We start from the raw sequence: 14,106 nt of genomic DNA, 5'->3' as shown, positions 1-14,106 counted from the left end.
TGATTCTTTCAAAGTTAAAAGGGAAAGCAAACTGCTTAGCTTTTTGATAGCAGAAGAAGCTGAAATGTGTCTGATCTCACTACAGCAAAATACCCTGCAGAAAATACAGACACGATGAATTAAAACAACTTTACCAGATCAGTCACTGCAATGCTGGAATTCAGTTCTCAGTCTAGCAACAAACTGCACAGGGAAAATCAACCATTTCATGCCCGCCCTTCCCCTTAGCTTTATTTCTTTGAACTTTTATTTCTTTGAACCTGATTTCAGTAGCAGAGGCAGCCCCTCCATCCAGGCTCAGGAAGCAGCTCTGGGCTCTGGCTGCTGCTGCTGGCAGGTTGGAGCATTACGATAAGGACACAGCTGCTTTGCTCGCATTTACCCCACCCTATCCTCCTCATGATTCCAGTGTACCAGAAACATCTAGTCCCCTCCCCGCCCCCCATGATTCCAGTGCACCGGGAACATCTACCTCACCCCACCCTCCTCATGTTTCCAGTGTACCGGGAACATCTACCCCCTAACCCCTCATGATTCCAGTGCATTGCTGGACCTGGGGACTCCTTGCATCTGTGGATCAGCAAGGTTCTACAGAGCAGCGTGATTTTATTTTCTCTCCGAGACAATCCCCCTCCTGGTACCTTTTCCTTGTAAACCTCCTGGAGTTGAGTCTTATTTTCTTTGTTTTGTTTTTTTAATTTTTTAAAATATATATATATATACAGAGAAAAAACAAACATAATAAACTATATTAAATTCTCATGATATATTAACCATTTGCTACCTAATGTTAGCCATACTTGAAACATTTAATTATATATATATATATAATATGAATGGTCAAAATATACCTCAATTATTTGCATTAAACAATTTACAAACAAAATCTGCTTATGGAAAATCAACTAGTTAAAGAAAAATTATGAAGTTAAGTAAAGAATAGAAGCAAAGTTCAGAGGAGAGGGCTAGAGATGGGGAAGGAAGGAAGTGGGTAGAGAGGAAGGAGAAGGGGGGAAGAGGAATGCATGTAATAGGATCATTCAGATACTTCTATGAAAGCATCCCATGTCTCTGAGCTTTTTTTCTTGGATATTTCTGTTATGGTATACTAGTGAGGCAGAACTAGTAACTAGCAGCTGGAGTTAACCGTGGCAAATCTCCTGCTGATGTGAAGAGAAGTTCTGAATTTATCAAAGGAATAAAAGAAGCTCCAGGACTCTCACTGCAGTTGAATGTATTGTGACTTTTCTGGCTCATTGCCTGTACATTTCTCTGTCTCTGTTTCTCAGGCTCTCTTGCTGGAGCTGTTCCACTCTGTATTAAATTATATGTTCAGCAGTGCTGCAGTGGAGGAGAGAGGGTGGCTTGGTGATGAGAGCCCTCCTCTTGGCTGTAGAAGACTCAGGTTCAAGTTCCTGCTCTAATAAATATTTCATTATTTACTCAAAGTGGAACAGATCCACCAGGAAAGACTGAAAAAACTCCATCTCAGGCTACAGATAAATTGGTTGGTCACTAAGGTGCCACAAGTACTCCTTTTCTTTTTCCATCTCAGGCTAGTCAATAGCCTAGTGATTAGGGCTCTCCCCTGGAGAGGGGAAAATGGAGGGAGAGAGGAATCAGGGAACCAGAGTTGGGGAAAGCAGGCATCTGGAGAGGGGAAAGTGGAATTGAGGAAAAGCAGGAACCTTTGGGCAGGGAGGACCCAGAGGGGAGAAGCAGGATATAGAGGAGTGGGGGAAGCAGCGACCTCGAGGTGGGGAGCAGTGTGGATTGGGTGGGAATGGGACAAACTCGGACTCATAATAGAAACATGTTTTCAACTTTAATGGAATGGTTGCTCTAACTGCATAACACAATAAATTTACTTGGCAATGCATATATCCCATTTTATTTGTGTCCTCTGTGATCTTCTGTCCCTCAAAATCCAATAACCAGCATCTCATAATCACTGTTTTGTTTACTATGATGTTTGTTTGTTTTTCTCCATGTCCATCCTGTTATCTAGACCAAGTTCCCATGAGGATGCAGGTTCTCTCATTCTGCCATAGCACCACAGCCAGATGCTTTCTGCCTGATTTGATTATTTTCTTCATTACTTGTTCTCTTCACAGGTTGGAATCAGGTAGGAATCCCATCTCTTTCTGTAGTTTCTTATATGATTTATCTAGGCTTACAGTGACTTACAAATGGGCTTCACTTGAAGACAATGGAACTACTTACAGTGTGTAAACAGAACCACAAAGCAAGATTGGCAACTTCTTTATTCAATTTTGCTCTGCTTATCCTGTTGCTGGGTTGTTGCATTGTTCTTGGGATAGTTTTTAGATTTGCTTATTCATGCATGTGTTTTTAAAAGTTGTCAGCAATGGATAACACTCTATTATTGAAGGAGGATAAAAATCTAAGTAAATAAATAGCAGGGGTTTGAAAAGATGCCCAGTAAGATGTTTAGTTGTAAACAGAAGGCTAAACAAAAAACAACCCAAATTCCAAACAGAAACAACAGTGTTTTTTTAAAAAGTGTCTTCACTGCCTGTCCAAACCTTCAGGACTAATAACTGTCTAACTCATCTTAATGCACTGACGTCCTCTTCCACTCATTCCCTTCTCAAACACCTAGAGAGAGCGGGGACTATAAGTCAGTAGGTTGAACAAGAGGGTAAATGAGATACACAGCTGACGACCCTTTATTGAAAATGTCCCATTAGAACCCGTGGGGTTGTTAGCTCAGACACTCCATCTGCTCTCAGTCTCTGGGACATCACATTAGGAAAGAGGCACTAATCTGGTCCCAAACCACTTAATGCTTCATATGTCAAAAACCAGTGCTTTGAAGTGCACACAAAATATACTGGAAGTAAGAGCATATCACAGAGGTCAGGTACACAGTGTCCCATGTGCAGAGCACAGCTAACCAAGTAGGATGCTACACTTTGCACTATCTTAAATTGAAACTAGCCCTCTGGAGATTAAAGGCTTCCACAGCCTGTGAACCTGAGCAACAAAAGGAGAGCCCATTAGGGCTGATCCAAATCCCATTGAAGTAAATGAGAACTGTTCCATTGGTTCAATGGGATTGGGATCAGGTTTCCAGCCCTTTAAAATTTCCTCCAAATTTCGTTGCCTAGTTTATCAGATCTAATCCTATTTTATTTGCATAGCACACTACTGCATGAGGCTGACAGGACTGAGGAGGCAAAAGAAAAGTAATTTTTCTCTGAGTTAATTTTCTTTTATGTTGTGGCACATTTCAGAGCACAATGTAGAGTGACTGAACCTTATCACCCTGTCACTGTAACTGGGGTTGGGGACATTTTGTGATCCTCTCACTTGCTCCCCATGACAAGTGCTGGGAATGTATTTCAGTATTTTTTAAAATATAATCTTTCTGCCTGGTGGAGCCAGCAGCAGTCAGGGCCATGTTCAATATCTAGGGGTTCCTTCTGTTGATACAACACAGAACTGGCTCAATCCTCCACCCAGTATCCTAGGAAATCTACACACCACCCCTGGGTGTCTCTGAGAGGCAATACTTCCCCACTCACAAGCATAGAGTCTGAGTATAGAAAAGAAACTTTAATAAAAGGAGGGAAGCAACTGGGTGTTAATTTGGGAAAACACTGCAACTAGGGTCCATAAAAATAAACCATGGGTAAACGACCCAACCCCAAGTAGGTTGGGCAGTGTCCTTTCCCCTCAGGTTCTTAAGTCCAGCAACCCAAAAGCCCCCTTCACATGCCCAACCCTTCTCTGCACCCCACTCACAGTTGCTGTCCTTGGTTAGTGCAGACCCAGAGTTCAGAGGGGCATCTGCAGACTTCACCTCCCACCTTGTGTGGAGAGGGGGTAAAGAGGCTCCTTACTTGTAGCGCTGCTCGGGCACTCGCTCGCTGCCCCTCTCTGCCAGCCACCCTGCCAGATGTCTGCTCACCATGCTCACCGCGCCTCTCCACTGTCAGCCTGCTGGCTGCTTGGTCACCGCTGTTGGCACACCTCTCCACCAGCCGCCCTGTTGGCCACTCACCTTGCTTCTCCACCAGCCGCCCTGCTAGCCACTCATCACGCTTCTTTGCCACTGCCCTGCTGGCTGCTTGTTGCGCCTCTCTGCCTCAACAGCCACTCATTCACCAGCTGTCAGTCACCTTCTGCTGCCATCTGCCTCTCTGCTGTGTCCTCTGCACATCAGTTTCTTAGTAATTTTAGCTCTTAGCAGGCAGGGCAGAAACACAGTCGCACCACAAATGATTTCAGCTCTGATCGAACAATTAAATTAACAAAGAGGGTTCTAATGAAGCCTATTTAATGCTATTATTTGACCTGTGGGGAGGAACAGGTTGAACCAGTCTAGGTAGGACCCTTGGTGAGGGTGTGCTGCCTTCTCACTGGGATACTTGTCCCCACCCCTCTTACTTTCACAGGGCGCTGACATTTGAGCCCCTGGCTTAACAAGGTTCTTTCAACTGAGGATGGTCCCCCTTATTTGGGACAGGTTAAGCACAGTACTGCTTCTCTGTATTCCAACAATAATTACAACATTGGTAACAGCATTTCACTACTCCTGCATTCAGTACTAAAGTGATTTGTACCCAACACCAGTTAAAGTTGATCACTTTGACACCTCTGCATCTGTTGAATATGTAAGCAGAGCAGGAACAAATTGTATTTACATAAACACACGGGGAGTCTCTCCCACTCCCAGCTAGCTGTCAGGGAAGCATTCATTCAGACCCTGCTTACATAAACATAATGTTAACCCTTTAGACATGAGTGGGTAGCCAGTATTCAGGGTCTTATGGGTTCTTTCCATTAGAAAGAGAAATTGCTGATGGAGTCAGGTATTTATTTGATGAAATCCTTTTTATTTACATAGAATGTACACAAAGTCCCGCATCATTGAACACAGTAGGAATCAAACAGCAGGAGGCAATTTCTTTGCTCACAATTCCAAGCCGCTTTCAACCAAAACTTTGCCCAACAAGTTCTCTCTTAGCTTTCACATGCTTCAAGTGCTTTTCTGGCTGTCTCTGGCCCTTCTTTGCAGCCTTTTCTGTCTGCTTCTTTAGTGTTTTTTCTCTGCTTCTGCTCTCACACACAAGCACACAGCTCTACCAAAGCAATACCCATCCCTCTGTATTTGCACTATGCCCACATAGCTCAGCTCTTGACCAGACTTGCACATGGCATGTGATTTGAGTGGTGGCTCTGAAAGTTTCAGCTACTTTACTCCATAAAGGAGCTTCATTGCTTCTATCATTTATTCTGAATGAAGGGTGGCTATTACACCCACCAGATTCAATGAGGTTTCACCCTACATCTGGTATAACAATAATTTAACAGAGTAGCAGCCGTGTTAGTCTGTATTCGCAAAAAGAAAAGGAGTACTTGTGGCACCTTAGAGACTAACCAATTTATTTGAGCATAAGCTTTCGTGAACTACAGCTCACTTCCACTGAATGCATCCGATGAAGTGAGCTGTAGCTCACGAAAGCTTATGCTCAAATAAATGAGTTAGTCTCTAAGGTGCCACAAGTACTCCTTTTCTTTTTGTGAATAATTTACAGTTGTGGAAATGCATTATTTCTTGTAAACTCCATATATAATTTCATGCCCCATGGAATATAAAATACATGAAATAGATCTTGTTGTTTGTGTGTATTGTTAAAGAAATGTATATGAATTTCCCATGCTTTCTCTGAGTTTATCTTCCTTGTATCCTGGTACATTTCTTAGCTCGTTTTAAAGTGGTTGGACCTGACCAGCCTGTCATTGCCACTGTGGGAGAAGAGATTGTGTTACCCTGTCACCTGTCCCCCAAGATGAGCGCTGAGAACATGGAGGTGACGTGGTTCCGGTCCCAACTCTCTCCATTTGTTCATCGCTATAGTGATGGAAAGGACCAGTATGGGCAGCAGATGTCAGAATATCAGCGGAGGACAGAGCTCTTTAAAGATGGTCTCACCGATGGAAATGTTGCCTTGAGAATTTTCAATATCAGACCTTCTGATGAAGGACAGTATAGCTGTTTTGTTCAAGAGGGTATGGATTATGAAGAAGCCCAATTGGAACTAAAGGTGTCAGGTCAGTAGCGTGTGGGGAAGCAATAGATGTGATATATCTTAATTTTTAGTAAGGCTGTTGGCACAATCCCACATGACAATCTCATAAGCAAACCAGGGAAATGTGGTTTGGCTGAAATTGCTAGAAGGTGGGTGCACAACCTGATTAAAAAATTGAACCCAAAGAGTAGTTATCAGTTGTTTGCTGTTAAATTAGGAGGATGTATCAAATGGGATCCCACATGGGTCATTCCTCAGTCCGGTACTATTCAATATTTTCATTAATTACTTAGATGATGCAGTAGAGAGTACACTTATAAAATGTGCAGATGTCACCAAGCTGGGAAAGATGCAGTCCCTTTGGAGGGCAGGATTAGAATTCAAAATGATCTTGATAAACTGGAGTATTGGTCTGAAATCAACAACATGAAATTGAGTAAAAACATGCAAAGAGAAATACACGTAGGAAGGAAAAAATAAATGCACAAATACAATATGGGAATAACTGTCTGTGCAGCAATGCTGCAGAAAAGGATGTGGAGATTTTAGTGGACCACAAAGTGAATATGGAGCCAACAGTATGATGCTGCAGTGAAAAAAAAGGAGATTTAGGCTACATAGCAGGAAAATCTTTCTAACTATGAAGATAGTTAAGCACTGGAACAGGTAACCTAGGCAGGTCATGGAATTCTTGCAATTGTAGGTTTTTTAAGAAGGAGGTTTCTACAGTCCAATTGTGCCACAATCACTGTTTTTCTGCATTTAAAAGCCAGGGCCAGGATTAGGGGATAGCAAGCAGGTCAATTGCCCAGGGCCCCACACCACAGGGGGCCCTGCGAAGCTACCTTGCTCAGGCTTCGGCTTCAACCTCGTGTGACGGGTCTCAGGTTTCAGCCATGCACAGCAGGGCGGGGGCTTTGGCTTTCTGCCCTGGGCCCCAGCAAGTCTAATGCTGACCCTGTTTGGTGGACCCCTTGAAACCTGCTCATAGCCCCCTGTGGGGCCACAGACCCCTGGCTGAGAACCGCTGGACTAGATGACCTTTTGAGTTCCCTTCCAATCCTATAGTTCTATGTGCCTGTATTTCCTTTGGAGAGCGTTCTCAGTGATTCTTATTTGCATTTTACTATTCAAAATTTCCTGTTACCTTCAATTTATTTCCTATCAGTAACTCCAGTGTGTCACTTTTGTAAATCGGATTTAAGTTCCTATGTCATTTGGGTGGTTTTGAAAAATTTCCCCAAGTCCGTTGCGAGGAATGATTCTTCATCCAAACATGAAGTACATTGGATAAGGGGTACACTAGCTACTCCACGTCTGAAAATGAGTGGCTAGTGTTCTGCTGGCTCCTTGTCACTCTGGTGCTATCTCGTTTCATTCTGGTGAAGGCTGCTAAAACTTTAAGGAGGGAGAACAATTCCTCCTGTGAAAGCCCATTCCTCCTCCACTGCTTTTCACCAGTGAAGAGGGGCTTAGGAGCAGCCACACATACTGAGCTCTGGGTTAAACTTGACCAGACATGGACAGACTTTTCTCCTCTGTCTTTGACATGTACCCATAGGGCTAGCTAAAGCAGACTGTATATGATCAAAGAAGAGATATTTCACCTGAAGGTACATTTGAAATATAACTTTTATTTTTCTCAATCTTTTTCTTTATCCGTTAGTGTTAAGATCATTTACCAGCTAACGGATTCATGAAATCATGAAATACAATGTTTTGCCATGTGTAGATCCTGGAATGGAAAACTAGTGAAGGAAAAAGTTTTCCCTTCCCGCTCCATGAAATAATTATAATTTCTTGCTCATATTGTTTCCTGAGTCCATGAGTATAGGGAATAAAAGGAAAGTTTAAATGTTTATCCTCCAGGCTGAACATGTGCATAAATTAATACTGATTTATTAATTTTCTCTAGCTTCAGGCACTGCTCCTCACATCTCTGTTGAGGATTATCAGGATGGAGGGATCCGGGTGGTGTGTCGATTGGTTGGCTGGTACCCACAGCCTGAGGTGCTGTGGAGAGATGCCAGTGGACAGCATTTACCATCGCTCTCTGAAACAAATTCCAAAGAAGCCAATGAGCTGTTTGACATTGAAAATTCCATCGTTATTACAGAGAATTCACACCAGAACTTGTCTTGCGTAGTCAAGAGCACCCACACCAACCGAAAAAAGGAATCAACATTATTTTATATATCAGGTCAGTTACCACCAAAGCAACACACTGTGATCAGCAACAGAAAAAATACAACAGCAGATTGGTTAACTACATTAAAATGTATCAATAGCAATGAAGGCTAGAGTATGATATTTAGACAAAAAACCCTACAAAAGAAACAAACCAATGGTGGAATTTTCAAAAAGTATCCTGAAAGTCAACAAGACTCATGCTCCTAAATAATTCAGACACTTTTGAAGATCCCACCTATACTGTATAGCAGAGGTGGCCAAATTTACTGACTCTCCAAGCCACATATGACAATCTTCAGAAGTTTGAGAGCTGGGGCATGACTGCAGGAGTTTGGGGCTTCAAATCTGTGGGGAGGGGGGTCTCAGGGCTTCAGCCCCATGGGAAGCACCTGCTGGGGCTTGGGGCTTCAGGAGTGGGGCTGAAACCCGAGACCTTCCTCCCTGCAGTGGTGACACGGCGGGACACATGGGGTCACATGCTCCCCCAGACTTTTGCCAGGATTTGCTGGCCCTGCTTGGTCACATGGTGTCGCCCTGTGTGACAGCTGCCGGAGCCGGCAAGCTGGGAGCTGTGACTATGAGGAGAGGCAGCTGGGAACTGCAGGGGGAGCTTCTGCTTTTGCTTCTGCCTGAGAGCTCTTTTGGGACCATGGAGAGGAGGGGCTCAGAGCATAGCCCCAGCTGGGGCTGAGCTCTCACCCATGGCCGGGACTGCAGCAGAGCAATTGGCCCTGGCCAGAGCGCCAAGCCCAGAGCCCATCCCCCGTTCCACCATTCCTCCCAAGGCCCTACCCGTGGCCCCACCCCATTCCACCCCTTCCCCTGTGAGCCTGCCCCTGTTCCAACCACGAACCTGCCCCCATTCCACCCCCACTCCACCTCTTCTCCCGAGGCCCACACCCCGCTTGTTCCTTTCCACCCTGTCTGCTGCCACCCCGAGTCCAGAAAGGCTCTGTGTCCCCACTGTGGCCCTGGAGTAAGAGCTCCTCCACCCCCAAGGCTGTAGCAGTGGGGATTTTTCCGGGGGCCCCAAATTGGCCAGGACCCCTGGGCATAGGCCCTGTGGGTCTGTGCGGTAATCCGCCACTGCACTCCCGCTTCTGGCCTCTCCCCAAGCCTCCATTACGCACCGCCCATGATTGCAGCCCCAGTGTGCTGAGCACTGTACAAATAAACTATGATAGTTCTAAACTAAATGAACAAGACAAGCAAAAGACTGGACAGGAAATAGAGCAACAGAGGGGAAATGACATAGTAAAGCTCATACAGCAGGGCACCAGAAGTGTGGGGAACATAATTCAGTCTCCTGAGTCTGAAGCCAGTGCTTTAGGCATTGGACAAGGTTGTCTCTTTGTGCAACAACAGCAGTGAATTAAACCAGGCTGATTCATACGCTGATCTGTGAATTGATGCCTGTGTTGGTTGGAGTCCTTGTAATATAGGTTTCTGGTGCTCTGTGCACTGCAGACAGGGCTGTATTTCCACCTTTGTTTTAGACTACTCCTGCTGGAGGTAGCTTTATATGATGTGGAATCCTTTGATTTTTGCCCTTACTTACAGAGTGATGTGAGTCCCTCTGGGGTTTTCTTTTACAGCTGCCTTTTTCCCAAAGGCGAATCCATGGATGGTGGCTCTGTCGGTGATCCTGATGATTTTCGCATGTTTCATTGGTATCACTATTTATTTATTTAAAATAAAAGGTAAACATTATAAAGGAAAATATAATGCAAGATTTTCTTCTAATAAAAGCAGTAAGGCTACATCTGAAAAACTAAAAAGTAACATGAAAAATGTAGAAGCAACAAAAAATAATGGTTTTGTATGGAAATGTCCTTGCAAAGGAACTTCACTGAGTTACACCAGCTGAGCCTTCACATTTATATATAACGGGACACATAAAATTAGAGAAAAGTGAAAAGAGAAGACATCCCAGGCTGTGAGATGAGTTAGGGCAGTGGCTCTCAACCTTTCCAGACCACTGCACCCCTTTCAGGAGTCTGATTTGTCTTGCATACCACAAGTTTCTCCTGACTTAAAAATCACTTGCTTAGGGTATGTCTACACTACAAAATTAGGTCGAATTTATAGAAGTCGTTTTTTTAGAAATCGTTTTTATATATTCGAGTGTGTGTGTCCCCACAGAAAATGCTCTAAGTGCATTAACTCGGTGGAGTGCTTCCACAGTACCAAGGCAAACGTCGACTTCCGGAGTGTTGCACTGTGGGTAGTTATCCCACAGTTCCCGCAGTCTCTGCTGCCCATTGGAATTCTGGGTTGAGATCCCAATGCCTGATGGGGCTAAAACATTGTCGCGGGTGGTTCTGGGTACATATCATCAGGCCTCCGTTCCCTCCCTCCCTCCATGAAAGCAAGGGCAGACAATCATTTTGTGCCTTTTTTCTTGAGTTACCTGTGCAGACGCCATACCACGGCAAGCATGGAGCCCGCTCAGGTAACCGTCACCGTATGTCTACTGGGTGCTGGCAGACGTGGTACTGCATTGCTACTCAGCAGCAGCAACCCCTTGCCTTGTGGCAGCAGACTGTACAATAGGACTGGTAGCCGTCATCGTCATGTCCGAGGTGCTCCTGGCCATGTCGGCCAGGAGCACCTGGGCAGACATGGGTGCAGGGACTACATTAGAAGTGACTTGACCAGGTCATTCTCTTTAGTCCTGCAGTCAGTCCTATTGAACCATCTTATGGTGAGCAGGAGGCGATATGGATAGCTAGCAGTCCTATTGTACCATCTCCTGCCGAGCAGCCATGAGATGTGGATGGCTTGCAGTCCTTCTGCACCGTCTGCTGCCAGCCAAAGATGTAAAAGATAGATGGAGTGGATCAAAACAAGAAAAAGACTAGATTTGTTTTGTACTCATTCACTTCCCCCCCTCCCGCCCCGTCTAGGGGACTCATTCCTCTAGGTCACACTGCAGTCACTCACAGAGAAGGTGCAGCAAGGTAAATCTAGCTATGTATCAATCAGAGGCCAGACCAACCTGCTTGTTCCAATAAGAACAATTACTTAGGTGCACCATTTCTTATTGGAACCCTCCGTGAAGTCCTGCCTGAAATACTCCTTGATGTAAAGCCACCCCCTTTGTTGATTTTAATTCCCTGTAAGCCAACCCTGTAAGCCATGTCGTCAGTCGCCCCTCCCTCCGTCAGAGCAACGACAGACAATCGTTCCGTGACTTTTTTCTGTGTGGATGCCATACCAAGGCAAGCATGGAGGCCGCTCAGCTCACTTTGGCAATTAGGAGCACATTAAACACCACACACATTATCCAGCAGTATATGCAGCACCAGAACCTGGCAGAGCGATACTGGGCGAGGAGGCGATGTCAGTGTGGTCACGTGAGTGATCAGGACATGGACACAGATTTCTCTGAAAGCATGGGCCCTGCCAGTGCATGCATCATGGTGCTAATGGGGCAGGTTCATGCGGTGGAACACCGATTCTGGGCTTGGGAAACAAGCACAGACTGGTGGGACCGCATCGTGTTGCAGGTCTGGGACGATTCCCAGTGGCTGCGAAACTTTCGCATGCGTAAGGGCACTTTCATGGAACTTTGTGACTTGCTTTCCCCTGCCCTGAAACGCATGAATACCAAGATGAGAGCAGCCCTCACAGTTGAGAAGCAAGTGGCGATAGCCCTGTGGAAGCTTGCAACACCAGACAGCTACCAGTCAGTTGGGAATCAATTTGGATTGGGCAAATCTACTGTGGGGGCTGCTGTGATGCAAGTAGCCCACGCAATCAAAGATCTGCTGATATCAAGGGCAGTGACCCTGGGAAATGTGCAGGTCATAGTGGATGGCTTTGCTGCAATGGGATTCCCTAACTGTGGTGGGCCATAGATGGAACCCATATCCCTATCTTGGCACCGGAGCACCAAGCCAGCGACTACATAAACTGCAAGGGGTACTTTTAAATAGTGCTGCAAGCTCTGGTGGATCACAAGGGACGTTTCACCAACATCAGTGTGGGATGGCCGGGAAAGGTACATGACGCTCGCATCTTCAGGAACTCTGGTCTGTTTCAAAAGCTGCAGGAAGGGACTTTATTCCCAGACCAGAAGATAACTGTTGGGGATGTTGAAATGCCTATATGTATCCTTGGGGACCCAGCCTACCCCTTAATGCCATGGCTCATGAAGCCATACACAGGCAGCCTGGACAGTAGTCAAGAGCTGTTCAACTACAGGCTGAGCAAGTGCAGAATGGTGGTAGAATGTGCATTTGGACGTTTAAAGGCGCGCTGGCGCAGTTTACTGACTCGCTTAGACCTCAGCGAAACCAATATTCCCACTGTTATTACTGCTTGCTGTGCACTCCATAATATCTGTGAGAGTAAGAGGGAGACATTTATGGAGGGGTGGGAGGTTGAGGCAAATCGTCTGGCTGCTGGTTACGTGCAGCCAGACACCAGGGTGGTTAGAAGAGCACAGGAGGGCGCGGTGCGCATCAGAGAAGCTTTGAAAACCAGTTTCATGACTGGCCAGGCTACGGTGTGAAAGTTCTGTTTGTTTCTCCTCAATGAAACCCCCCGCCCCTTGGTTCACTCTACTTCCCTGTAAGCTAACCACCCTCCCCTCCTCCCTTCGATCACTGCTTGCAGAGTCAATAAAATCATTGTTGCTTCACATTCATGCATTCTTTATTTATTCATCACACAAATAGGGGGATGACTACCAAGGTAGCCCAGGAGGGGTGGTGGAGGAGGGAATGAAAATGCCACCCAGCACTTTAAAAGTTTACAACTTTAAAATTTATTGAATGCCAGCCTTCTGTTTTTTGGGCAATCCTCTGTGGTGGAGTGGCTGGTTGGCCGGAGACCCCCCCACCGCGTTCTTGGGCGTCTGGGTGTGGAGGCTATGGAACTTGGGGAGGAGGGTGGTTAGTTACACAGGGGCTGTAGTGGCAGTCTGTGCTCCAGCTGCCTTTGCTGCAGCTCAACCATACTCTGGAGCATATTAGTTTGATCCTCCAGCAGCCTCAGCATTGAATCCTGCCTCCTCTCATCACGCTGCCATCACCTTTCAGCTTCAGCCCTCTCTTCAGCCCACCACTTACTCTCTTCAGCCCGCCACCTCTCCTCCCGGTCATTTTGTGCTTTCCTGCACTCTGACATTATTTGCCTCCATGCATTCCTCTGTGCTCTGTCAGTGTGGGAGGACAACGTGAGCTCAGAGAACATTTCATCATAAGTGCGTTTTTTTTTTCTTTCTAATCTTCACTAGCCTCTGGGAAGGAGAAGATCCTGTGATCATTGAAACACATGCAGCTGGCAGAGAAAAAAAAGGGACAGCAGTATTTAAAAAGACACATTTTATAAAACAGTGGCTACAGTCTTTCAGGGTAAACCTTGCTGTTAACATTACATACATAGCACATGTGCTTTCGTTACAAGGTCGCATTTTGCCTCCCCCCACCGCGTGGCTACCCCCTCAACCCTCCCTCCTCCCCGTGGCTCACAGTGGGGAACATTTCTGTTCAGCCACAGGCAAACAACCCAGCAGGAACGGGCACCTCTGAGTGTCCCCTGAAGAAAAGCATCCTATTTCAACCAGGTGACCATGAATGATATCACTCTCCTGAGGATAACACAGAGAGATAAAGAACGGATGTTGTTTGAATGCCAGCAAACATACACTGCAATGCTTTGTTGTACAATGATTCCCGAGTACATGCTACTGGCCTGGAGTGGTAAAGTGTCCTACCATGGAGGACGCAATAAGGCTGCCCTCCCCAGAAACCTTTTGCAAAGGTTTTGGGAGTACATCCAGGAGAGCCGTGAATGCCTGGGCAAATTAATCCTTTCACATGCTTGCTTTTAAACCATGTATAGTATTTTA

At 45.7% G+C, this 14,106-nt stretch overlaps 1 protein-coding gene across 2 annotated transcripts in view; it reads left to right on the top strand.

Moving 5' to 3' along the window:
* Positions 1 to 724: 724 nt before the first annotated feature.
* LOC144929449 (butyrophilin subfamily 1 member A1-like) overlaps positions 725 to 14,106 on the top strand; it is a 37,641-nt gene continuing 24,259 nt past the window's right edge. For both annotated transcript variants that reach the window (XM_078848875.1, XM_078848876.1), the window contains exons 1-4: positions 725 to 2,125; positions 5,734 to 6,081; positions 7,975 to 8,259; positions 9,845 to 9,949. In XM_078848875.1, coding sequence (XP_078705001.1) covers positions 1,966 to 2,125; positions 5,734 to 6,081; positions 7,975 to 8,259; positions 9,845 to 9,949 — 898 coding nt within the window. In that variant the 5' untranslated portion in view covers positions 725 to 1,965. The remainder of the gene's footprint in view (positions 2,126 to 5,733; positions 6,082 to 7,974; positions 8,260 to 9,844; positions 9,950 to 14,106) is intronic.

Source organism: Lepidochelys kempii, chromosome 14, assembly GCF_965140285.1.
Source record: "Lepidochelys kempii isolate rLepKem1 chromosome 14, rLepKem1.hap1, whole genome shotgun sequence".
NCBI classification, from domain to species: domain Eukaryota; kingdom Metazoa; phylum Chordata; order Testudines; family Cheloniidae; genus Lepidochelys; species Lepidochelys kempii.
The sequence above is the reverse complement of the archived record's forward strand: the minus strand, read 5'-3'. Positions and strand labels throughout refer to the sequence as shown.